The 24,321-nt window shown below is 47.3% G+C and overlaps 1 protein-coding gene across 1 annotated transcript in view; it reads left to right on the top strand.

The window, feature by feature from the left end:
- The first annotated feature begins 18,655 nt into the window (after nucleotides 1-18,655).
- Nucleotides 18,656-24,321, top strand: part of LOC147727612 (thioredoxin-like) — a 37,159-nt gene continuing 31,493 nt past the window's right edge. The window contains exon 1 of the mRNA XM_086963655.1: nucleotides 18,656-18,754. Within this exon, the coding sequence (XP_086819781.1) occupies nucleotides 18,656-18,754 (99 nt within the window). The remainder of the gene's footprint in view (nucleotides 18,755-24,321) is intronic.

Raw genomic sequence — 24,321 nt, 5'->3', positions numbered from 1 at the left:
CATTTCCAAGTGACTGGATGGTGAGGTCGAGGGTAGTGTGGTTAACGTGTGGAGCTGAATAATTTGATTGCTGGGGAGCATATATTCAGTCACAGTTTTCCAGAACTATTACGACACCGGATGCAATGTGAGATCTCTGATCCCAGTGAGCTTGCACTGGAGGTAGTCCTTTTGGGAGTGATCCTTTGGGTGGTGGCTCAGGTTTTCCACCAAATCAACTGAGGTTGGTGAGATTTGCAGTGGCCCAGATAGGTCCCAGTAGAGTGGGATGGGTGCGGGGGACCCATGTCCTGCTTCAGAGGAGATGGGTTGGGAGTGGGCTGAGGCCCAGGTTGCCTAAAACACAGGACCTGAAGGGTTCCAAGAGGGAGCACCAGGAGGGGGCCTAGTCTGTACTGGGAGTGAATCTCCTTAGGGGGACCCTCTTGAATCAGGAAAGCTGGTGGGTGGCTGTCAGAAAAGTCCCACTAGTGCTGGTGTCTGGCAGTACCACTCCGGGTGGGAGGGTACAGAAGTCCAGAGAAAGGGGTGAGGGGGATACAGTCCCCAGTGGGTCAGAGGTTGCCAGTTCTAAGGTCAGAGCATTCCAGGACTGACTCTGGTGAGCTCACTTCTGGCCGGGGGAATCTTCATACACTGTCAGATGAACAGGAGGCTGGAGACCTGCACCAGGCAGACCCTCAAACACATGAGAAAGGTGTTTCCTTGAGGGTAGGGTTGCTCCAAAGGAAGTCCTGGCTTGCCAGGCAAAGATTAAGCCTCAGGGTACAGGTCCTGGTTTGTAGGGCCAGGTTTAGGGTGTCACTCTGATCTAGAGAGAATGGCAACTACTAGTAGTGTCTCTACTGTTTTGTCTCCTGGGAAACCACTCTGTGTGGGATGGGGCAGAGCCCCAGGTGGGAGGGAAGTTTTACTCCTGTCCAGCCTAAGGGTACTGACCCTATGCTGGGAGACCAGTTGCAGGATAGCACTCCTGAAATGGTGGTAGAAATGTGCAAGACACTTACTACACGTGCCCTGACAGTTCTGGAGTCTGGGGGTTCCTTTCCACAGTGGAGAGTACTGTATCCCAGATGGGAGGACAGGGTGTGGGAGAGCCCACCCTAGTGTTCCTTCCAGCTTCAGGGTACAGAGGCTGACTGGTGGCCCAGTTTCAGGATGCCATTTCTTACCTGGCGGGAGGGAGGGTGCCAAGCACCTGGGGTACAACCCTCCACTTTCAGACACCAGAAATAATAGAGCCCAGAACAGCCAGGACATTATAATAATGGGGTAACCCAAATGGCCTTGGACCCGATTATTATCTTCATCCAGAACAGCCAGGGGCATGGCTCTCCTAACCCAGCTGTCTCTGTCCACGGTGGCTTTCGTTTCTGGTGGATAGATTAGGGGTGGGCGGAATTTGCGTAATAGCGTTACGCAAATCTCCACGAAATGGTAAAAAATCTCCGAACACGCAGAATTGCTTGTTTGCGATGCTTTTTTCCTGTTCGCAATCGTTGTTTGCGTGCTCGGGGGGAAATATCTCGCAAACATGCACTTTGAGAACGCAAACAAGCAAAACATCTCGCAAAGTCGTGGAACACAGAATTTTGGGCAATCCGGTGTACCTCAGAGAACGTGAAATTGCCCAGATTCTGCGAGCGGAACAGAATTTACCACCCAGGCCTAACAGATGTCCGGGGGTTGGGGGGTGTAGGAGTCACACTCCGTGAGTGGACTGGTCTACACCTCTGTGTTGTCCTTGATTGTATTGTCTGCCTACTGGAGAGAACTCTGCGCGCAAAGTAAGGCTAGGTGCTGCACAGATGGGATCCACAGGTGAGGAGAAGGGTTAACCATGGTTAACTTAGTGGGCCCTGAGAATATGGATAGAGGGATGCATCTGGGTTCAGAAAGGCATAGAACTGGAATGTCACCCTTCTGTTTTGGGCCAGGGTCCATGTTCTATTGCTCTAATCGGGGAATTGCATTAAGGTATGGATGGGTCTTCCCTGGCTTTAGGCTGGTGGGGGGTTGTGTTTGACCTCGCCCTTTTTTCAGATTTAGCTCTGACTTTTTGCAGTTTACCTCCTAATTTTTTTTAACCTCTTTGCTGCTTCTGTTTTGCTGCTGAAAATGCATGCATCGCCCTTCCAGCGGCTGTTTTTCTGATACAGCATCGCCATGCAGGAGAAGTTCCCATGCACTGCCACCATGCAGCCAAAGAAATCAATGGAGCGCCTGCCTGTGGCCGAAGAAACTGCCACAGCCCAAGATCAGTGCACCATGTCTCCGAAATACGAGACTACCATCTTGACTCCGACACAGGCCATGCTGTGCTTCTGAAGGTATCACCCTCTGTGGCTGTGAGAATCAATACAGTGCCTGTTTTGCTGCTGCATCGACCCTCAGCATCTGAATTTTCCATTCATTACACCTGTGCTCCTAGTCTGCATCGACGCTGGGCTTCAGTAAGGAACCAAGGTTGTGTGTCTGGAGAAACAACGCATCACCTCCTCATTCAGTAAGAAACTGATGCATCGTATCCTCTCACAGTAAGGAGCTGACACATAACCTCCCCTGCATAACAGTAAGGAACCAATGCATCACCTCTCCTGGGAGCAAGAAATTTATGCATCACTTATCCTGCATGTAAGGAACTGATGCATTACTTTGTTTTCTGGTGCCTCACCTCCTCTGTTTTTGTTGTTTTGGTCTTGTTTGGTTTAGGTAAAGATACCTTATTTTTTTAAACTGGTGTGGTGTCCATTTGTAGTGTTTTCGCTGTTACTGTGTGTTATGTACAAATATTTTATACATTGCCTCTGAGATTAGCCTGACTGCTCGTTCCAAGCTACCAAGAGGGTGAGCATGGATTATTTTAGGCGTGTAATCCCCTATCCTAACTAGAAGGAAGGGTTCCTATTTGGACAGGGTGCAAGCCACTGCCAACTAGAGACACCCATTTCTAACAAATATAGTTTTAAAATATATAGATGTTCTTTAGGTCTGCTTCAGAAATGTATTAATTACACACACACAGATATATATATATATATATATATATATATATATATATATATATATATATATATATATATATATATATAAAACTTTATGCTTAGTATGTTTATAGGTCGCTGCATTATTTACCTCTAAGTTATTTGATTAGATATTTATGGGTCCCTGTTTTATTAATCTATCACAATATGTAAATATCATAACTATTTTACCTAGACATGCTTCACTATTGAAATATTGAATAAAAAATCTAATAAAAAATAAATAAATAACATTAGCTTCAAGTACAGCAACAATTGAGTCTGTGTTTGTACACTATTTAATTGTGTATGTATGCATGTTAGGAAAGTTAGTATGTAGTTTCCATAGGAAGAGCGTTTTTTCATTTGCCAATAGCATCATTTGATGAATCCTTGCGAGATTTTCAAAATTAATATGCAAGTCACTTCAACTGCTGTCTTGAAAGTTTCAGGGTGATCTATCAACCAGGGGTCGAGAAAAAGGGGGGTCACAAATGCTTTTTCTCCATGTTAATTTCCATAGAGAACTTTAGACACAGCTACAGCCCAAACTGCAGAATGGAATGACACCAAATTTGGAAAAAGGTAGCTCTTGGTCGAGAAAGCACTCTTTTTGTTAAATGGTGTAAAACCGTTCAATAGTTGCTGAGAAGTTTGAAGATTTCTCAGATGTAAACTGTGGCCGCGGTGGACTGGTAACCCCTCCTGATCTAATGACTGAGATCTGATTGGCTGCCAACACTTCAAACCAGGAAAGGTTGGCAGCCATCTTCTGATACACAAATGCAGGGGGCCATGCGGCCCCCGCAGCCCGGGAACTGCCACCTTCCTGGAGCTATTTTAGAAATAATGCAAGGGGGACTGCACCCCCTCATGCACCCCTGGGGACTGCCACATCCTGGGGCTTAATGGTATGGGGGGCCACCTGACCCCCACTAGTGTAGCTGTAGATGGCCCTAGGGACTGCCACCCCCGGCTCTGACAGTGTCCTGGGGTGCATAGCCTCTGGACATTGCAGTTTGCTATCTCCCGCCAAGCCATGTCAGCAGCTACCTCTGTTCAAACGCAATGCCACCTCCCGCACACGGTCACCAACAAGGTGGCCATGCCCCGGGGATGGGGTCCCTGGAGCAATTTTGCTCCGTGTAGGCCCCCTCCAAATTAAAAAAAAATAATAATAAATTAAGGCCTGGCCCCGCAAGATGGGGTCCTCGGGGCCCAAATAGGCCTGGGTAGGAGGGCTGCATTACCACCCCTCTCTCTCTTAAAAAAATCATAAATAAAGGCCTGGCCCCAGGGAATGGGTCCCCAAGGGCTGAAATTGGCATCAGGAGAGGGGGGCTGCGCAGTCACCATCCCATAGAAAAAATATATATAAAGGGCAGTCACCAGAGGCCACCCTCCCTTCACCACCACTCTGCAAACGCAGCCCCTGATGCAATGATGGTTGGGCAATGAAATCCCCTTGAATGCTGGAGACCTTTGTGGGCCAACAAGCCCTCTTGTTACCTCCAGTAAATCCTAGAGAGCTGGATTGCTGAGAGTACTTGAAGGCAAGACCCCTTTCTCCACCCCTCTGCAAATGCGCCTCCTGGTACGCTTCCGGTTGAGGAATGAATTCCACTTTACTCCTGAGGGCCTCAGAACTGAAGTGGACTACTTCCCCCCAACCAGTAGTGCGTCTGGAAGCGTGTTTGCAGAGTGGTGGAGAAAGGGGCCTTGCCTCTGACAACCTCTCAGAAATCCAGCTGTTAGCTGTACCTAAGAATTTGAAACTGTCCTTAACCGCATCGCTGCTGCGGTTATTTTTGCGCTGTGCGGCTGTTTTCGAATAACCGCGTTACATGACGAGCTCAGCTCGTCATCCGCACACGTCACCCGTGGCTGATGACGAGCTCAGCTCGTCATCAGCATCGAAGGGGTTAAACTGGAGCTGTATCCCTCCAGGGAGAGCAGGTGCCAGCCCATTGAAAGGAATAAAAAGAAGCGACTTATCCCAATAGATTTGGTACCCTGCGTAGCCCCAGAATAGTTGGAATATTTGTAGTAACCTGCTAATAGTAAACTAAGGCCATGTTGATACAACAGGACATCGTCCGCGTACAAGGATATTCGCTCTTCCCACTGTTTTCCCCCTGTGATTCCGGACACCACCGGGTCCCCTCTTACCCATGCTACGAGCGGTTCCAACGCCAGCACTAATTGTATGGGAGACAATGGGCATCCTTGTCTTGTCCCCCTGTGTAGGGCGAAAGAGCAGGAGACCGAACCATTCACCTGAACCCTAGCCAGTAGACTCTTGTACAACAACTTGAACCAGGATTGGAACCGAGGGCCAAATTCGAATCTGTCCAGAACTGCAAAAAAGTAGTGCCATTCAATGCTGTTGAACGCCATCCGTGCGTCCAACGACCGCAACGCCGCTTCCTCCCCGGGTGGGATTTGGTCAAATTCATCAAGCAATATAGGCGTCTGAGGTTTAGCCTGGTGCCCCAGTGCGGCATGAATCCCGACTGGTCGGGGTGTATCAATGTCGTGATCGACCCCACAAGGTGGCCCACCAGGACTTGAGCCAGAATTTTACCTTCCATATGTAATAGGGATATAGGCCTGTAGGAGCTGCATTGATCAGGTGGCTTACCGGCCTAGGGTAAATAAAAATGTGAATGCGTATTTGTAAAGCGCAAACTACTCACCCTTACGGGTTTTAAGGCTCTGGGTGCCGTCGTGGAAATTAAGTAAGCTATTGCCCCGAGTCACATGGTTCCTGAGCTGAGCTGCCCCCGGAGCCGGGGATTGAACCGTGAACCCTGTGAACAGAGCTAACAGTCTGGCACGAACCTTAGAACCCAGGTAGGAGCCGATGCCTGAAAGTGGGTTTTGTAATTCGCACAAAAAAACATGTATAATATGATAAAGTCTCTTCAGATTTCAAAAAAGTGTATTTAACATGTGCATGCTTTTACGCTCCTATTTGGATTTGGTTTTTCTGAATTAAGTCATCATTCCACATTCCTTGCTGGTATGAACGTTAATCTAACACTGCTATTGCACTACAGTGTGCTGGAGAATAGCTCACCATTTTGAGTATCACAACTTACTCTTACTAAGCCTTGCCCATTCTTTACTTTTCGGGCGCGTTTTGTTTTATTGCTTTATTTTTCGTCACGCTCTGGCTGAACCTTACTGCTAATGCAGTAGTTTACTGCGCTTGCATTTCCTTCCCGTTTAGTATGTTTTGGAACCCTTTCATCTATCTAAGGTTTTATGGACTATTGTTAAGTGTCTTTGTTCAGTCTTTATCTGAACAATTTGGGTTGCTTGTTGTTGCCAAGTCAAACAACGTTTTTTAGGAGCTGCATGAGCCAACCTCAGTGAAATACTACACATTCCCGGCAAGTGAATGTGGTTTAAAAATAGAATTACAATTCCTTGTGGTTGCTCTGTGAAAGCTTGCTATGAGGAATTACCCACAGTGATATGTGGCTGATTTTCATCTGTATTGTGCACATGATGCTTATTCTTTGACAGGACAGTTTGTCCTCTAAATACCAGAACTCTGAGTTTGAATCTAAGGAGCTATTGAATATGTTTGCTAAGAATGGTCCAACTCTGCCAGACACATATTAGCACTACTTGCTAGGGGTGGGCGGAATTTGCGCTCCGCAAAGCTCCGCAAAATGAAAAAAAATACCTGCGAGCAAACAGAGTTCTGCAAACAAGCTGAATTGATTGTTTTGCCCGTTCGCAATGCTTTTTTCCTGTTCGCGAATGCTGTTTGCGTGCTCGGGGGGAAATATCTCACGAACACGTATTTTGAAAGCTTGAATAAGCAACAAATTCCGCAAAGCTGTGGATCGCAGAATGTTTGGCAATTCCGCGTTCTCCGCAGAACGCAAAATTATCCAAATTTCTCAAGCGGAATGGAATTTACTGCCCAGGCCTACTTTTTGCCTGGCATGCTTAGTGTGTTTTTGTCATTACTGTGTGGGATGGAAATTGGGCGGGACATTGAGGCCACTATGATTGAATCAGGGCCGACACTGGGCAGCGTGGGCAGCTGCCCAGGGCCCCAAGCCTGCTCGCAATCATGGGGCCTAGCACATCTGCAGACTCCTGAGTTTTGAGGCCTAGGGGGCCCCCTAAGAGTTTATATTTTTTCTTTTCTTTAATCAATCTCCCCTGCTGCCCCCCCCCCCCCACCCTGTGGGCCTAATGGCTGCATCTGCATGTTGATGGCAGCCATTAGAAAGGTAATTAAAGTGCCCTTGAGTGTGAAGTGTGCCCTGCCCCTGTATGAATGAAAAGCAGAATATCCTGCAGGGCACACAGCAAAAGACAGAATGATGGTACATCACAATGAAAACAGCTCAGCTCACCTAGGATGAAGGTAATGGGAGAAGAAAGGTGAATAAAAGGGGGAAGCAACCGGAATAAAGTGAGGTGGAGCAGATAGGTGTGGGTATGGCAGTGAGACAAGAGGTGCAGGCAGAGGAACAGAATCATCATGTAAAAGTGGATGGAACAAGTCTTAAGTGTGTTAGGTCACTCAAGTCTCAGACCCGGTAGTAAATTAAAATGGACATTGAAAACAAACTCTATCGGGCCCTATATATTCATGTCCTTAACTTTGCCTGCAAAAACATTGATCAAGGAGCTGCAAAATGAATGTATAATACATTAGAAAGGTCAGACTGCCTATAGGGCAGTCAGGCTGTGCCTGACGGTCTAATCAATGTAGAAAAATAGGGTTCGTGAAGAGCACTCCTGTTTTTTAGGATCAATAATATTCCGTTTATCCAATGGTGCTACGATCATTCAGGGTAGTCACTCCTGTGGGATACTGCTAGGTTATGATGGGTTTTTGGACCCACCTGGTCGTGCACTGTTCACTTGGTGCTCCGCACCTTTAAATACTAGTGACACTCGTATTTTATGCAAATGTTATTGCTTTTATTTTGCAATTATCATTTCTTTCATATCATACTCTTTCGTGTTTGTTATTTACATTGTGCATAACAAAAATCATTGATTTCATTAACATTTGTGAAAACATTGTTTCTTATTTACATTTGTATCATTTTCAATACTTTGGCAATTCAATTCAATAATCATTGATTCACAAAAGAGCCCTATGCATTTCGGCACCTCTGTGCCTTCATCAGGGGCGACTCTGTAAAGAAAAACATAGAATATATGTAAGAATCTAATTTGAAGTGGTACATGGGGGTGTGTTGCTCTGTTATTTATCGTCATACCTGTTGTCAAAAGGTTGGTGTTGTGTGTGTCGCGTCAGACACTCGTGCCCTGTAAGGATCTCTATAAGAACAATAATGACAAAAATGTCCTATGTTAATACCCTGCCGAACCTAACTGTAACACTCTAGTTAAATACCATGGACTCCAAGGACCTACCTGTGATATATGATCAGAAATCTCTGAAATGAAAAAGATAGATAACATCTGTTTAGACTGCTCTACAACCCTAAAGGAAACGAGTACTAACTATAATACTATGACCAGTGGTCAAGGGACCCTTACCTTGTCTTCACCGCTATTTTGAATCTGTTCGGTGAAAACGAAAAAATAAATAAATATAAGTTCTTTACTACTCTGTGGTTTCGGCGCTTGAAAAGGCCGAGAAACGATACTGGTGATTAGGATAATAGCGTACCTGAAGTGCCAAATCTTTACTCCATGTCCGGTAACAGTTGCCCTTCGCTCAGTGTGTCAGCTTTAAGTATGCTCGATCGCCATTAAAACTCCGCGAGCTCAGCTGTGTTGCGGGGTAATGAGGATTGAAAACGGACTAAAGTCCTATTGTCTGCTATCTGTTTCTCAGCTTGGGCGCCATGTTAATGTGGCAACGTTTCGTGAATATCATCCTAACATATACCTTTGATAACCGAACTTATTCTGTGCTAGATGTTACATAGATCGCATGTTATTTATTACGATCCTCGACGGTCTAATCAGTCAGGCAGGGCTTTAAGTACGCCAGATCCTGAGAGGTGTTCCTATCTGGCTCTCCATTTTTACCCTCACCCTCTGGGTGGGTAAAAAAATCTCAAATCTGCAGCGGTAGCACCCTACACTGCCTTTAATGTAACTTGAAAGAGACTCGTTATGGTTCTTTCACAGTCTAATTATTTCAGCACTGAAGCTTTTTCAGAATTATGTACATTGAAGCCAGAGTTGTTGCCGATTCATCTTATGCAACTAATGACCACTGACAAAGCCAATAGTCCTGGCTTGTTGTAGGTGTAATGTTACTTGTTGTATTATTTATCTAGATGAATGGACAAAAGCAGCAAAATACTATTCGGGCAGCACGCTATGCTAAACACAGATTTATAGTTTCCATGTTTTTAAGCCACGTCCCTAATTACATAGGCCATGCCCCTTTGAAAGACCCCCACGTTTTTTCATCCCACTTCAAGCCCTGCTGTCAGGTCAGTTTGTAGGCGGTTTGTTTGGCTATTTGTTGTACTGCTTTTTGGTCAGGTGAGCCGGTTTTTACTATTGATTTTCATGATATTAAAGCAAACATGCCTTGCAGCAAACTCATATCAATGCAGTCTTCTATACTTTACAAAAAACTTATATAGCATGTCTTTACAAGTTAAAAACTGTCCTAGTATGCAAACATAGGACACTTTTCTAGCAACCTAATTCACTAATTGGGGACCCTGAGGTTCTTTGGTTTCCGACTTCGTCCCGTATTCGGCCGCCATTTTGTGTCCTGTCGCCATTTTGTGTTGCCCTCACTCAGGCAGCAAGGCGAACGGAGTGTTTTTGCCTTTTCCAGCTGCTACGTGTCTCTTCTGTTAGAAAGTAACTCCCTGCCCTTGTTTACAAAACCGATGTCCGGGTCTGGTCAAGTCCACTAATCCATGTCTAGGTTGATTGATCCCTGTCTCGACTGATTGTTTGGCTTCCCCTATTCTTTCCTTACTTTATCTTATCCGACTGGCCTTCGCTTTTCTCTCCTTGTATTTTCTTGTTAAATAACTATCTTTTGAGGCACACAAATACATCCTGCCACCTGCAAATTGGATTGTAGGCACTAGCACGGATTAACTTGTGGGGAGGGGTGACACACAGGGTCTGAAGAAGGGTATATTTGGGACACTTGATAGCTTGTTTTCCAACTTTTCCTATTGGTCAGCTTTGTATGTATTGGGGGTATACGTTGTAAAAATGTGTGCTTTAAAAGATTGTGCGCCACAGAATAAAGTGGCAGTCTCCTGAGAACCTACTCTGTACTTCTGGGACAACTGTGCTTAGCTGCAGCTAATAAACCTGTTTTTCTATGCCTGACAGAGTGTCTCGTGTCTCCGTCTAACAAGGCAGGTGAACTCGGAGATTTAAGGCGTACCCTGCGCCGCCAGGCCCATAAGGCCCAGTTCTTTAACTGGTGCCCAACATGGGGCAGCTTCAGTGGTAGCGGTTCAACCCAAGGGTCGTGAGGAGCCTCGCAAGAAAATTCCGGAGGATTCGCGAACCACGTCAAACGACCCCTGTATGTCGAAGTGGACCAAAGGTCTTGCAGCGCGGCTACTCCTTTCTGACGGCGGCTGACGACTGCTGCCCTGCCTTGGCCCATTTGGTGATGATTGGTATTGCGAGACGTTAGAAGGAGCTCTATTGGCGTGAGAGAACACTTAGTTAAGTATTCGTGGGTAGCGCCCACTTCTTTGTTTTGCTTTTTGGGTTTGTTATTCGACCATTGCAATAGCCGAAGCCAAGGGGTGAGTACGTTTGTGCTGTGTTATTTGCTTTAACCCCTTGAAGTTTGTATACGGACCAGTGAATTAAAGATGCCTGGTTTTAGTAAGTTTAGGAAGTTTTGTTGTCTTAGTTGCGATAGGGATTCACGGCTGGAGTACTCTTGTCAGATTCCTCCATTTGGAACTCCTACTTATGAGCTCTATTCGAAACATGGTGTTGGCCCCATTGCCTTTAACGAGGCGTGGATCCGTTGCACGAAGAAAGATGGTGCTCTGCAGTGGCCACAAAATGGTAGCTTTGAGCCTGATATATTAGACAATCTAGAAGCAATTTTGTTCAAAAGAAAAGCCCCGCCTGCAATGTTTGACTCTTTCTGCCTCTGGCGTAAGGAAGCCAAACAGAGAGAAATTAAGCAGGCAAAAAGAGATAAGAAAGCGAAAGGTATGACGATTATACAGGCTGCCCAGAAGTTTAAAGAAAATGAGATTGATCAGGCGATTGAGGTCTCAGAAAGACAGCATCGTATGGCAATAGACAGATGTTACTCTTTGTTGCCTACTTCTCCACAGAGTAAGGATCTTGACGAAGATCCCTTAATGTCCATTTGTTGAGATTGCCTCTGCCCTATGTACCAGGTGCTAATGCACCCCCATTGTTACCACTTGTCCAGCAACCTGTTGTTCAGCCAGTTGGTCCGGCTCTTCCACGATTGCCCCTTTCAGTATTGCCACCCCCGCCTCCTTTGCCACGACTTCTGTAACTCAGTCTCCTTTACCCTCGGTTTGTCTTGTAACTGCCAGCCCCTCTCTTGCTGTGCTTAATACCTTGTCTCCTATTTTACTGTCAAACCTAATGTGTACTGTGTGTGGGTTTGGGTCGGCCCTCGTCATTCATTGGCTGGCTCCATAAATGGAGCCTAGCCATTGGACGAGGGGCCTGTCCGTCAATGCCGGACCAGACACGGGGTCGTTCCCGAGATTCTTTGGCTTTTGCCGACGTCACGCGACGCCGGGAACGCCCCCGAATCTGTCCCGGCATTGAAGGCACCCGGAAGAAGTCCAGGTGAGTGCTTGCTTTGTGAAATTCTTGTTTGCCGGTTCCCACCCCCTCTCCCGCTCTCCGTGTCTCCCCGCCCCCCCGCACCTGGCCGTGGGGGTCAGGGTGGATACGTGCGGGTCACACTGCTGCCAGGAATCCGGGGAGGGAGGGGTGACATCAAAGTGTTTCAGTGCACAGGTTCAATCACGGCGGGGCCCTGCCCCCTCCTTGCCCCCCCCCCCTCCCTGCAGACCGCTCGCTGCATGTCCGGCCGGCCGGCCTGGGTGTCCGGCCGGCTCAGCCTCTCTCGTTTGTGCATGTCGCACAAGAGCAGAAATAAGTGGTTCATTATTGCACTCACGTTAGGTGGACACTGCACACGTCCCTTGTGCTGCACTGTTCACTGCGCTCCCCGCCTCGAGGCGCTGGAAGAAGCAGCCACACGCACACGGGCTGCTCTGCAAGGAACAAAAGCACAATTAAGCTTTTTAAAGGGCTGCCCACTCCAGACATGGTATTCAGTAAAACACGAGGTTGGGGCGGAAAGTGGCACTTCTGAAGCCCGGACACATCCCCGGCCCCTTAAATTGGAAATTGCCGGAGCGAGCTGTCCTTTCGGGGTGATTTACGCCTCTGTAATCCTCGGGCGCGGGTCTCCTTAATAAATTTCACTTTGGAAGGCAGGCAATGTCCCTCGGTAATTAGTGCATTTGAAGCAGGTTCGCCCTTTGAAGTGCCCGTCCTGCCGGGATGACCCGCAAAGACCGGGCCGTGTGCGCGAGATCAAAAGGTGACCTTCAAGGCAGCTTTTTTTGTTGATTCACTTTTTGAAATGTTGTTCTTTTGTTCATTTTTTTTTTTTTGCAAGTATGAGACGGCAGTTCCTGCTCCGCTATCTTTGAAGGATTACTTTATAAACGACTTTAAATCTTATCCCCCTCCCCCACAGCAGAGTCTGCTTCTGAGGTATTGTGTGTGTGTTTTATTGTTTTACCGAGCTGTGTATGTGAGCTTCAGAGTGCAGAGTGGAGCTTCAGAGTGGAGCTTCAGAGTGGAGCTTCAGAGTGGAGCTTCAGAGTGGAGCTTCAGAGTGGAGCTTCAGAGTGCAGAGTGGAGCTTCAGAGTGGAGCTTCAGAGTGGAGCTTCAGAGTGCAGAGTGGAGCTTCAGAGTGCAGATTCAGAGTGGAGCTTCAGAGTGCAGAGTGGAGCTTCAGAGTGGAGCTTCAGAGTGGAGCTTCAGAGTGGAGCTTCAGAGTGGAGCTTCAGAGTGCAGAGTGGAGCTTCAGAGTGGAGCTTCAGAGTGGAGCTTCAGAGTGCAGAGGGGAGCTTCAGAGTGGAGCTTCAGAGTGGAGCTTCAGAGTGGAGCTTCAGAGTGGAGCTTCAGAGTGGAGCTTCGGAGTGGAGCTTCAGAGTGGAGCTTCAGAGTGGAGCTTCAGAGTGGAGCTTCAGAGTGGAGCTTCAGAGTGCAGATTGGAGCTTCAGAGTGGAGCTTCAGAGTGGAGCTTCAGAGTGCAGAGTGGAGATTCAGAGTGGAGCTTCAGAGTGCAGAGTGGAGATTCAGAGTGGAGCTTCAGAGTGCAGAGTGGAGATTCAGAGTGGAGCTTCAGAGTGCAGAGTGGAGATTCAGAGTGGAGCTTCAGAGTGCAGAGTGGAGATTCAGAGTGGAGCTTCAGAGTGCAGAGTGGAGCTTCAGAGTGCAGAGTGGAGCTTCAGAGTGCAGAGTGGAGCTTCAGAGTGCAGAGTGGAGCTTCAGAGTGCAGAGTGGAGCTTCAGAGTGCAGAGTGGAGCTTCAGAGTGCAGAGGGGAGCTTCAGAGTGCAGAGTGGAGCTTCAGAGTGCAGAGTGCAGATTCAGAGTGCAGAGTGCAGATTCAGAGTGCAGAGTGGAGATTCAGAGTGCAGAGTGCAGATTCAGAGTGCAGAGTGGAGATTCAGAGTGGAGATTCAGAGTGGAGATTCAGAGTGCAGATTCAGAGTGCAGATTCAGAGTACAGAGTGGAGATTCAGAGTGCAGATTCAGAGTGCAGAGTGGAGCTTCAGAGTGGAGCTTCAGAGTGCAGAGTGGAGCTTCAGAGTGGAGCTTCAGAGTGGAGCTTCAGAGTGGAGCTTCAGAGTGGAGCTTCAGAGTGCAGAGTGGAGCTTCAGAGTGGAGCTTCAGAGTGGAGATTCAGAGTGGAGCGTCAGAGTGGAGCTTCAGAGTGCAGAGTGGAGCTTCAGAGTGGAGCTTCAGAGTGGAGCTTCAGAGTGCAGAGTGGAGCTTCAGAGTGGAGCTTCAGAGTGGAGATTCAGAGTGGAGCGTCAGAGTGGAGCTTCAGAGTGCAGAGTGGAGCTTCAGAGTGGAGCTTCAGAGTGGAGATTCAGAGTGGAGCTTCAGAGTGGAGCTTCAGAGTGCAGAGTGGAGCTTCAGAGTGCAGATTCAGAGTGGAGCTTCAGAGTGCAGATTCAGAGTGGAGCTTCAGAGTGCAGATTCAGAGTGGAGCTTCAGAGTGCAGAGTGGAGCTTCAGAGTGGAGCTTCAGAGTGGAGCTTCAGAGTGGAGCTTCAGAGTGGAGCTTCAGAGTGGAGATTCAGAGTGGAGCTTCAGAGTGGAGCTTCAGAGTGGAGCTTCAGAGTGGAGCTTCAGAGTGCAGATTGGAGCTTCAGAGTGGAGCTTCAGAGTGGAGCTTCAGAGTGCAGAGTGGAGCTTCAGAGTGGAGCTTCAGAGTGCAGAGTGGAGCTTCAGAGTGGAGCTTCAGAGTGCAGAGTGGAGATTCAGAGTGGAGCTTCAGAGTGCAGAGTGGAGATTCAGAGTGGAGCTTCAGAGTGCAGAGTGGAGCTTCAGAGTGCAGAGTGCAGATTCAGAGTGCAGAGTGGAGATTCAGAGTGCAGAGTGCAGATTCAGAGTGCAGAGTGGAGATTCAGAGTGCAGAGTGCAGATTCAGAGTGCAGAGTGGAGATTCAGAGTGCAGATTCAGAGTGGAGATTCAGAGTGCAGATTCAGAGTGCAGAGTGGAGATTCAGAGTGCAGATTCAGAGTGCAGAGTGCAGATTCAGAGTGGAGCTTCAGAGTGCAGAGTGCAGATTCAGAGTGGAGCTTCAGAGTTCAGATTCAGAGTGGAGCTTCAGAGTGCAGTGTGGAGCTTCAGAGTGCAGCTTCAGAGTGCAGAGTGGAGCTTCAGAGTGCAGAGTGGAGCTTCAGAGTGCAGAGTGGAGCTTCAGAGTGCAGAGTGGAGCTTCAGAGTGCAGAGTGGAGATTCAGAGTGCAGAGTGGAGATTCAGAGTGGAGCTTCAGAGTGCAGAGTGGAGATTCAGAGTGGAGCTTCAGAGTGCAGAGTGGAGCTTCAGAGTGCAGAGTGGAGCTTCAGAGTGCAGAGTGGAGATTCAGAGTGCAGAGTGCAGATTCAGAGTGCAGATTCAGAGTGCAGAGTGGAGATTCAGAGTGCAGATTCAGAGTGCAGATTCAGAGTGCAGAGTGCAGATTCAGAGTGGAGCTTCAGAGTGCAGAGTGCAGATTCAGAGTGGAGCTTCAGACTTCAGATTCAGAGTGGAGCTTCAGAGTGCAGAGTGGAGCTTCAGAGTGCAGCTTCAGAGTGCAGAGTGGAGCTTCAGAGTGCAGAGTGGAGCTTCAGAGTGCAGAGTGGAGATTCAGAGTGCAGATTCAGAGTGCAGAGTGGAGATTCAGAGTGCAGATTCAGAGTGCAGAGTGCAGATTCAGAGTGGAGCTTCAGAGTTCAGATTCAGAGTGGAGCTTCAGAGTGCAGAGTGGAGCTTCAGAGTGCAGAGTGGAGCTTCAGAGTGCAGAGTGGAGCTTCAGAGTGGAGATTCAGAGTGCAGAGTGGAGATTCAGAGTGCAGATTCAGAGTGCAGAGTGCAGATTCAGAGTGCAGATTCAGAGTTCAGATTCAGAGTGGAGCTTCAGAGTGCAGCGTGGAGCTTCAGAGTGCAGATTCAGAGTGGAGCTTCAGAGTTCAGATTCAGAGTGGAGCTTCAGAGTGGAGCTTCAGAGTGGAGCTTCAGAGTGGAGCTTCAGAGTGCAGATTGGAGCTTCAGAGTGGAGCTTCAGAGTGGAGCTTCAGAGTGCAGAGTGGAGCTTCAGAGTGGAGCTTCAGAGTGCAGAGTGGAGATTCAGAGTGGAGCTTCAGAGTGCAGAGTGGAGATTCAGAGTGGAGCTTCAGAGTGCAGAGTGGAGATTCAGAGTGGAGCTTCAGAGTGCAGAGTGGAGATTCAGAGTGGAGCTTCAGAGTGCAGAGTGGAGCTTCAGAGTGCAGAGTGGAGCTTCAGAGTGCAGAGTGGAGCTTCAGAGTGCAGAGTGGAGCTTCAGAGTGCAGAGTGGAGCTTCAGAGTGCAGAGTGGAGCTTCAGAGTGCAGAGTGCAGATTCAGAGTGCAGAGTGCAGATTCAGAGTGCAGAGTGGAGATTCAGAGTGCAGAGTGCAGATTCAGAGTGCAGAGTGGAGATTCAGAGTGGAGATTCAGAGTGGAGATTCAGAGTGCAGATTCAGAGTGCAGATTCAGAGTGCAGAGTGGAGATTCAGAGTGCAGATTCAGAGTGCAGAGTGGAGCTTCAGAGTGGAGCTTCAGAGTGGAGCTTCAGAGTGGAGCTTCAGAGTGGAGCTTCAGAGTGGAGCTTCAGAGTGGAGCTTCAGAGTGCAGAGTGGAGCTTCAGAGTGGAGCTTCAGAGTGGAGCTTCAGAGTGGAGCTTCAGAGTGGAGCTTCAGAGTGGAGCTTCAGAGTGCAGAGTGGAGCTTCAGAGTGGAGCTTCAGAGTGGAGATTCAGAGTGGAGCATCAGAGTGGAGCTTCAGAGTGCAGAGTGGAGCTTCAGAGTGGAGCTTCAGAGTGGAGATTCAGAGTGGAGCTTCAGAGTGGAGCTTCAGAGTGGAGCTTCAGAGTGCAGATTCAGAGTGGAGCTTCAGAGTGCAGATTCAGAGTGGAGCTTCAGAGTGCAGAGTGGAGCTTCAGAGTGGAGCTTCAGAGTGGAGCTTCAGAGTGGAGCTTCAGAGTGGAGATTCAGAGTGGAGCTTCAGAGTGGAGCTTCAGAGTGGAGCTTCAGAGTGGAGCTTCAGAGTGCAGATTGGAGCTTCAGAGTGGAGCTTCAGAGTGGAGCTTCAGAGTGCAGAGTGGAGCTTCAGAGTGGAGCTTCAGAGTGCAGAGTGGAGCTTCAGAGTGGAGCTTCAGAGTGCAGAGTGGAGATTCAGAGTGGAGCTTCAGAGTGCAGAGTGGAGATTCAGAGTGGAGCTTCAGAGTGCAGAGTGGAGCTTCAGAGTGCAGAGTGCAGATTCAGAGTGCAGAGTGGAGATTCAGAGTGCAGAGTGCAGATTCAGAGTGCAGAGTGGAGATTCAGAGTGCAGAGTGCAGATTCAGAGTGCAGAGTGGAGATTCAGAGTGCAGATTCAGAGTGGAGATTCAGAGTGCAGATTCAGAGTGCAGAGTGGAGATTCAGAGTGCAGATTCAGAGTGCAGAGTGCAGATTCAGAGTGGAGCTTCAGAGTGCAGAGTGCAGATTCAGAGTGGAGCTTCAGAGTTCAGATTCAGAGTGGAGCTTCAGAGTGCAGTGTGGAGCTTCAGAGTGCAGCTTCAGAGTGCAGAGTGGAGCTTCAGAGTGCAGAGTGGAGCTTCAGAGTGCAGAGTGGAGCTTCAGAGTGCAGAGTGGAGCTTCAGAGTGCAGAGTGGAGATTCAGAGTGCAGAGTGGAGATTCAGAGTGGAGCTTCAGAGTGCAGAGTGGAGATTCAGAGTGGAGCTTCAGAGTGCAGAGTGGAGCTTCAGAGTGCAGAGTGGAGCTTCAGAGTGCAGAGTGGAGATTCAGAGTGCAGAGTGGAGATTCAGAGTGCAGATTCAGAGTGCAGAGTGGAGATTCAGAGTGCAGATTCAGAGTGCAGAGTGCAGATTCAGAGTGGAGATTCAGAGTGCAGAGTGCAGATTCAGAGTGGAGCTTCAGACTTCAGATTCAGAGTGGAGCTTCAGAGTGCAGAGTGGAGCTTCAGAGTGCAGCTTCAGAGTGCAGAGTGGAGCTTCAGAGTGCAGAGTGGAGCTTCAGAGTGCAGAGTGGAGATTCAGAGTGCAGATTCAGAGTGCAGAGTGGAGATTCAGAGTGCAGATTCAGAGTGCAGAGTGCAGATTCAGAGTGGAGCTTCAGAGTTCAGATTCAGAGTGGAGCTTCAGAGTGCAGAGTGGAGCTTCAGAGTGCAGAGTGGAGCTTCAGAGTGCAGAGTGGAGCTTCAGAGTGCAGAGTGGAGATTCAGAGTGCAGAGTGGAGATTCAGAGTGCAGATTCAGAGTGCAGAGTGGAGATTCAGAGTGCAGATTCAGAGTGCAGAGTGCAGATTCAGAGTGCAGATTCAGAGTTCAGATTCAGAGTGGAGCTTCAGAGTGCAGCGTGGAGCTTCAGAGTGCAGATTCAGAGTGGAGCTTCAGAGTTCAGATTCAGAGTGGAGCTTCAGAGTGGAGCTTCAGAGTGGAGCTTCAGAGTGGAGCTTCAGAGTGCAGCTTCAGAGTGCAGCTTCAGAGTGCAGCTTCAGAGTGGAGCTTCAGAGTGGAGCTTCAGAGTGCAGAGTGGAGCTTCAGAATGCAGAGTGGAGCTTCAGAGTGTCAAGAGCAATGCCAATAGCTCTAACTTTAACAAAGGCAAAACCATTGCATTGTAAATGCTTGTTCTGGTCTTTTCTCCCCCTTCTTTGGGTCTTTTAATCTGACTCCTACTCTGTCTCGAAGGCAATCCCATAGTCAACTTCCAGGTTCTGACGAGCGAGTTACGTTGGACTCTCTTGCTCACAAATGGATCATGAGTGGTCCACAATATAGTGTGCACAATATCATGAGCACCTTTCTCCAGTGGAATGCGCCCACGCAGAGATATGTTTTTAATGTTATGTGTGACAATCTTGTCAAAGGATGGGAGGATATGCATTTGGGTTAAGCTTCCAGGGTTTGTTAGACGTGCAGGCTAAATTTGATAAAGGACTTATTGTGGAATCTGAAGTTGAGGACGCGGTAAGGACACTTGTCACTTTCTGGTCTTTATTTTCTTCTCAGACTGTTCTTGAACCTGATCCTGCAGTTAGACAGAAAATTAAACATTATCCTATGAGGGAAGCTCCTCCAGTATGGAGGGAAGAGGTTCCACAGGCAGGCAATATTCTGCGTGTCCCTGCTCATTTCCAGCGTATATGGGTACATGTCCCCTGGAAACGATCTGAAGTTTTGGTGCTTAAATAGTCTTTACCGGACCCTCGTGAAAATCCCGCTGGGTATTATAAAGAGCTGTCCCAGACTGTTGATGTGTGTATCATGAATTTGGCCAATAGTGATATGCTGATGGGAAATGTAGTCCCACAAGCGTTATGGGCTCGGATTCGTAGGGAGTACCACAACCAAGCTTTAGGTGGTAATTGGGCTGCTATAACTGCTGCGAATGCAGCACAAGTAGGTGTTGCTAAACCAGATGATTTGATTGCACAATTGCCCAGTAGGATCATCACTTTAATGAAAACGATGATGCCTGCCTTACGTGTTAACTGGGATACGTTAGCTGTGTGTAAACAGAAGAAAGATGAGTGTCACCGATTTCTTTACCCGTTTCGAGGAGACGTTCATCGACCACAGTGGTCAGAATATGAGTACTGAGGGTGGAAAGCAAATATTCGTGGATAAATTTGTCTTTAATTTACTTCCAGAATTATCGCATAAATTGAAAGACTCCGAAAGTTCGTGGGCTGTTTCTTCGTCTGGCCAGATATTGGCCACTGCTCAGTATTACAAGAATAGGGATAAGGAGGAAAAGGATAAAATGGAGAAAAAGACTAAAGAATTGAAAACGAAGGATCTTTTGCAACAGGCGTATCCCCCTTGTTCTGCTCAGCGCCAACAGCCTCCACAGTTCCAGAGGTTGTTACAAAAGCCTGAGCCTTTTGTTCCGCGACCTTTGCTAGGTCCTAATCAATGTGCCTATTGTAAAGAGGAAGGTCATTTTAAGAATAGCTGTCCGGTTTTATTGCAGCATAATGGTGGATTCCCAGGGCCGCGAGGCCGTGGTGGTTTTCAATCAGCACCCAGAGGTAGTGGGTGAGGTGCGTTGTCCCAGGGACAGCGTTCCTTTCCCCCTCAGAATTCTATGAATTATTTTGACCAGCAGAATACTCAGTCTGCGCAATATTACAATGACGACTATTGTGTTGAAAGCGAGAATCCGGATTTTCACACTAGCTAGGACAGCCATGGACAAAGCAAGGGAGTTGTATCGGTTCCAGTGGATCAGAATGAGCCTTATGTTGAAGTTGTTGCATTGGGTGTTTCAGAGCCATTTCTTTGGGATACTGGTGCGATGAGAAGTTCTATCATTCAATCCAAACTCCCTGGGGCACCTCTGTATGGCTTAACAAACGTTTCTGCAGGATTCTCTGGCGCTCCAGTTAGTAACCCGGTTTCTTGCCCTTTGCCTCTTTCAATTGGTCCTTATGATTTGGAGGCTCCGCTCATTTTAACGACTGGTTGCAGTGAGAATTTGTTGGGTTTGGACTTATTGAAACGTCTACATGCAACATTGTATTGTTCCCCCTCTGGTGTACATCTTACTGTAGGTGAGAAATTGGTTTCTCCTATGTATTTGTCTAAGGACCAACTCCCACCCAAATTGCACTCTCTTCCTGCTACACTTTGGGCTACAAGTCCGAATGATGTTGGTCTGCTCCAAATTCCACCTTACATGGTCACTGTCAAGCCTAATGTTAAATTACCACGCATTCCTCAGTATAAAATTTCCAACGATGGAGAAAGAGCTTTGTTGGCTATCATCTATGATTTAGTTCAGAAGGGTGTGGTCGAAGAAACAAGAGGAAATGTTTGCAATAGTCCTTTTCTACCTGTTCTTAAATGCACTGATCCTTCTCAGCCTCCTGTATATCGTTTTGTGATAGATCTTCGGGAGGTCAACAAAATTGTTGTCCCACAGTTTCCTGTTGTTCCAGATATTACTGCCTTGCTCACAATGATACCTGCTTCAGCTGCCTGGTTCTCAGTTATTGATCTCAAAAATGCTTTCCTCAGCATTCCTATTGCTGAGGAGAGTAGGGATATTTTTGGCTTCTCTCTCGGAGGCCGAAGTTTCCGATTCAAACGTGCACCTCAAGGCTATTGTGAGAGTCCCTTCATTTATAGTCAGGCTTTGAAATCTCAGCTCGATGCTTTTACTTTGCCCCCAGGTACTACTCTTATTCAGTATGTGGATGATTTGTTAGTTGCTGCTGATTCAGAGGATGTTTGTAAGAATGTGACTGTTTCGTTGTTGCGTCATTTGTCTGACTTGCATCACAAGGTGTCACCCTCTAAACTACAATATTGCCACAAAGAGGTTACCTACTTAGGTCATCTCTTGTCAAAGGAGGGAAGGCGATTGAACCCAGAACGTATTCAAGCAATCGTACAAATGTCTGTGCTATCCACACAAAGGGAGGTGTGTGCCTTTCTGGGCATTACCTCTTATTGTAGACAGTGGATTCCAAATTTTTCTTTGTTGGCTAAACCTCTGTTGGCACTTACTCTGAAAGACACACCCCAACCTCTTCCTTGGACTAACGAATGTCAGAAGAGTTTTTCTGACTTACGTGCTGCCTTGTGTTCTGCCCCTGTGCTAGGTACTCTGGATTACATTAAGCCTTTCACACTCTACATTCATAAAAGAGAAGGTTGCGCATTGTCAGTTTTAACGCAACAATTTGGAGACAAACAGCGGCCATGTGCCTATTTTTCGGCTACATTGGATCCAGTAGAAAAGGCATTGCCTAGTTGTCTCAAAGCTACAGCAGCAGCAGCGATCTCCATTCGTCAATCTGCTGGATTGGTACTGGATAACACTCTTGTTGTTATGGTACCACATGCAGTGGATACTCTTTTGAACAGAACGAAAACACAACATCTCACGAGTGCCCGCTTGTCTGGGTACGAGCTGACGCTCTTGGCTAGTCATATACACATCAAGTGGTGTAATACTTTGAATCCAGCAACACTGTTACCCATTCCAGAAGAGAAAGACACCCAAGAACAACATGATTGTTTTCTCCGTACAGAGGAGGAAACTAAAGGCAGAATAGACTTAAAAGATACACCACACGTGGACCCGGATGGGATCCTATTGGTGGATGGGTCTTGTTTCAAGCTTCCCAATGGCGAGACGACTGTGGCCTATGCTGTTACCACCTTGTATACAGTAGTGGAGACAGCACGCATTAGACAGAATTCAGCCCAAGCAGCTGAGCTGATTGCCCTGACGAGAGCGTGTGTGTTGGCTAAGGGAAAGAGAGTGAATGCTTACACCGATGGCCAATATGCCTTTGGCGTGGCTCATAGTTTCGGTCGTTTGTGGAAGGAAAGAGGACTCTTTACTTCCCATTGGACTAAAATACAGCATGGTCAGTTGGTAACTGACCTTCTCGAATCACTTGCTTTGCATACCCAAATAGCAATAGTGAAGTGTAGTACACATAAAAGGATCACTGATGATGTGGGTCGCGGGAATGCTTTTGCAGACGAGGTAGCGAAAGAAACAGCAAGAGATGCTACAAGTCGCATGTTTGTTGCAGGCCCTGCAAGATGGGTCAGAGAAGGAGGAATGTGTGAGGACACAATAGAAAGTGTGAGAATGATTCAAGAAGAGGCTACAGAGAAGGAATTGAGTAAGTGGAGAGAAAGTACGGGAATGTTGGACCCGACAGGGTGTTGGACGATAATTGTCAGAACATCAGCGTTGGCTGTTACCAGACGCATATGTACTGCCTGTAGTTACTATGGCGCATGGTCCAGCCCACATCAGTGCAAAAGGGATATGCAAACTTCTGGCTCCAGTATGGCAGAATGAAGGAATCCCAAAATGTGCGGAAAATGTGGTGAAACATTGTATTGTTTATTTGATGCATAATCCAGGAAAGGGAACCCCAACACTGGCAGGTCATTTTGCTCCCCCTACGTATCCTTTTGAGGTATTACAAATTGATTACATTCATACGGAACGTTGTAATAACCTTAAGTATGATCTGAAGGTGGTGTGTGCCTTTTCCAGATGGATAGAGGCCTACCCCCTAAAGGACAATACTGCTTTGTCCACTGCCAAAGTCCTTTTGAAGGAATTCTTCCCAAGGTTTGGTTAGCCGCAAATTGTCTAGAGGGACAATGGAAGTGAATTTGTAGGCCAAATTATGCAGAAGGTGTGTGCAGGTCTTGGTATTAGGCAGAAATTCCTTGCGGAAAACCACCCTCAGTCAGCAGGTTTGGTAGAGTGCCATAATGGCACTCTCAAGCTTAAACATTTAGAAAAAAATATTAAAAATTAGTCACCATCACATACTGATAGAATCCTTTTGTTTAGAAAGATTCAGGCCAGCATGGGTCTTGCTTGGACCGATGCTTTACCTTTGGCACTTTTATCCACAAGAACAGCTCTTGTTTAGGACTCAGCCCATACGAGATCGTTTTTGGGCACCCAGCTAACGTCTGGGGAGTCCCTCGACCTAAAAAGTACTCTGAATCCTATGTTGATTGACTACTTACATGACCTCACCACTAAATTGCATGTTCTTCACCAACAGGTTCAAAACGCTTTGCCGGAGGCCTCCGCACATCTAGGTCATTTCATCCAACCCGGAGACTGGGTTTGCCTGAAGAATTTTCAGAGGAAAAAGAATTTGGAACCTCGTTGGGGGCAGCCTCAGCAAGTTCTTTTAGTAACACGTACAGCAGTAAAGGTCGTCGGAAAGAAGAATTGGATCCATGGCGTGCACTGCAAAAGGGTACCTTTGCCTTAGCCTTTTGACCAGTGGGTCCGCAAGGGTGTAGGTGATAGTGAGAGCGAAAGGGTCCCATGGTTGGTACCTTTCAGTAGTGCACGTCTGGATCGGACAAGGTCTGAAAAAGAAGACGGCGACGTGTTGCAAGAAGCTGTACCATCACATTTGCGTTTGAACACAACAAACTCAGAGACTTTGCTTCGAGGGCAAACGGTACCTGGCAAGACCCGGTACAACCTAAGACCTAGACTGATTAGGAACAATTGAACTTTTTCTCTTTTGTTTTCTGGTTATATTTTTGAGAGACATTTCTTTTCACTATCCATCAAGTTGCAGGGTCACGGTATGAGTCTTAGGCTGTGACCTGAGTAGTGACAGTAGGTCTGCAGGACTTGCAGTGTCATAGGACAGCTAATAACCACAACTAAGTGATCTAGGAAGATTACCGTGAGCAACGCTTTAGAGAATGGATATTAAATTGGAAAAGAATGATAAAAAGCAAGAAATGAAAAGTAAATATAAGAAATTGTTGTCTAGTCCATGTGGCGTAACTTTGTGCATTTGAATATGTTTATGTTTTTTATTGGCTTGTGTGGGTTGGGTTGTTCACACTATGCAACAAGCACCTGTTCCTACTTCTGTTTCTTAGCCCTTTACTACTTCTGCCTCCCCGCATCAGTTCCATACACTCCCAGAGCACAAATTAGGAGAACAGAATACTGCAACAATTCATTCATCCAGCTGTTGCATCAGCATCAACTGGTAGTCAATACTACTGACTGT

This window comes from Lissotriton vulgaris, chromosome 3_1 (assembly GCF_964263255.1).
Source record: "Lissotriton vulgaris chromosome 3_1, aLisVul1.2, whole genome shotgun sequence".
In the NCBI taxonomy this organism is placed as follows: domain Eukaryota; kingdom Metazoa; phylum Chordata; class Amphibia; order Caudata; family Salamandridae; genus Lissotriton; species Lissotriton vulgaris.
This window is presented reverse-complemented; position numbering and strand designations above follow the sequence as displayed.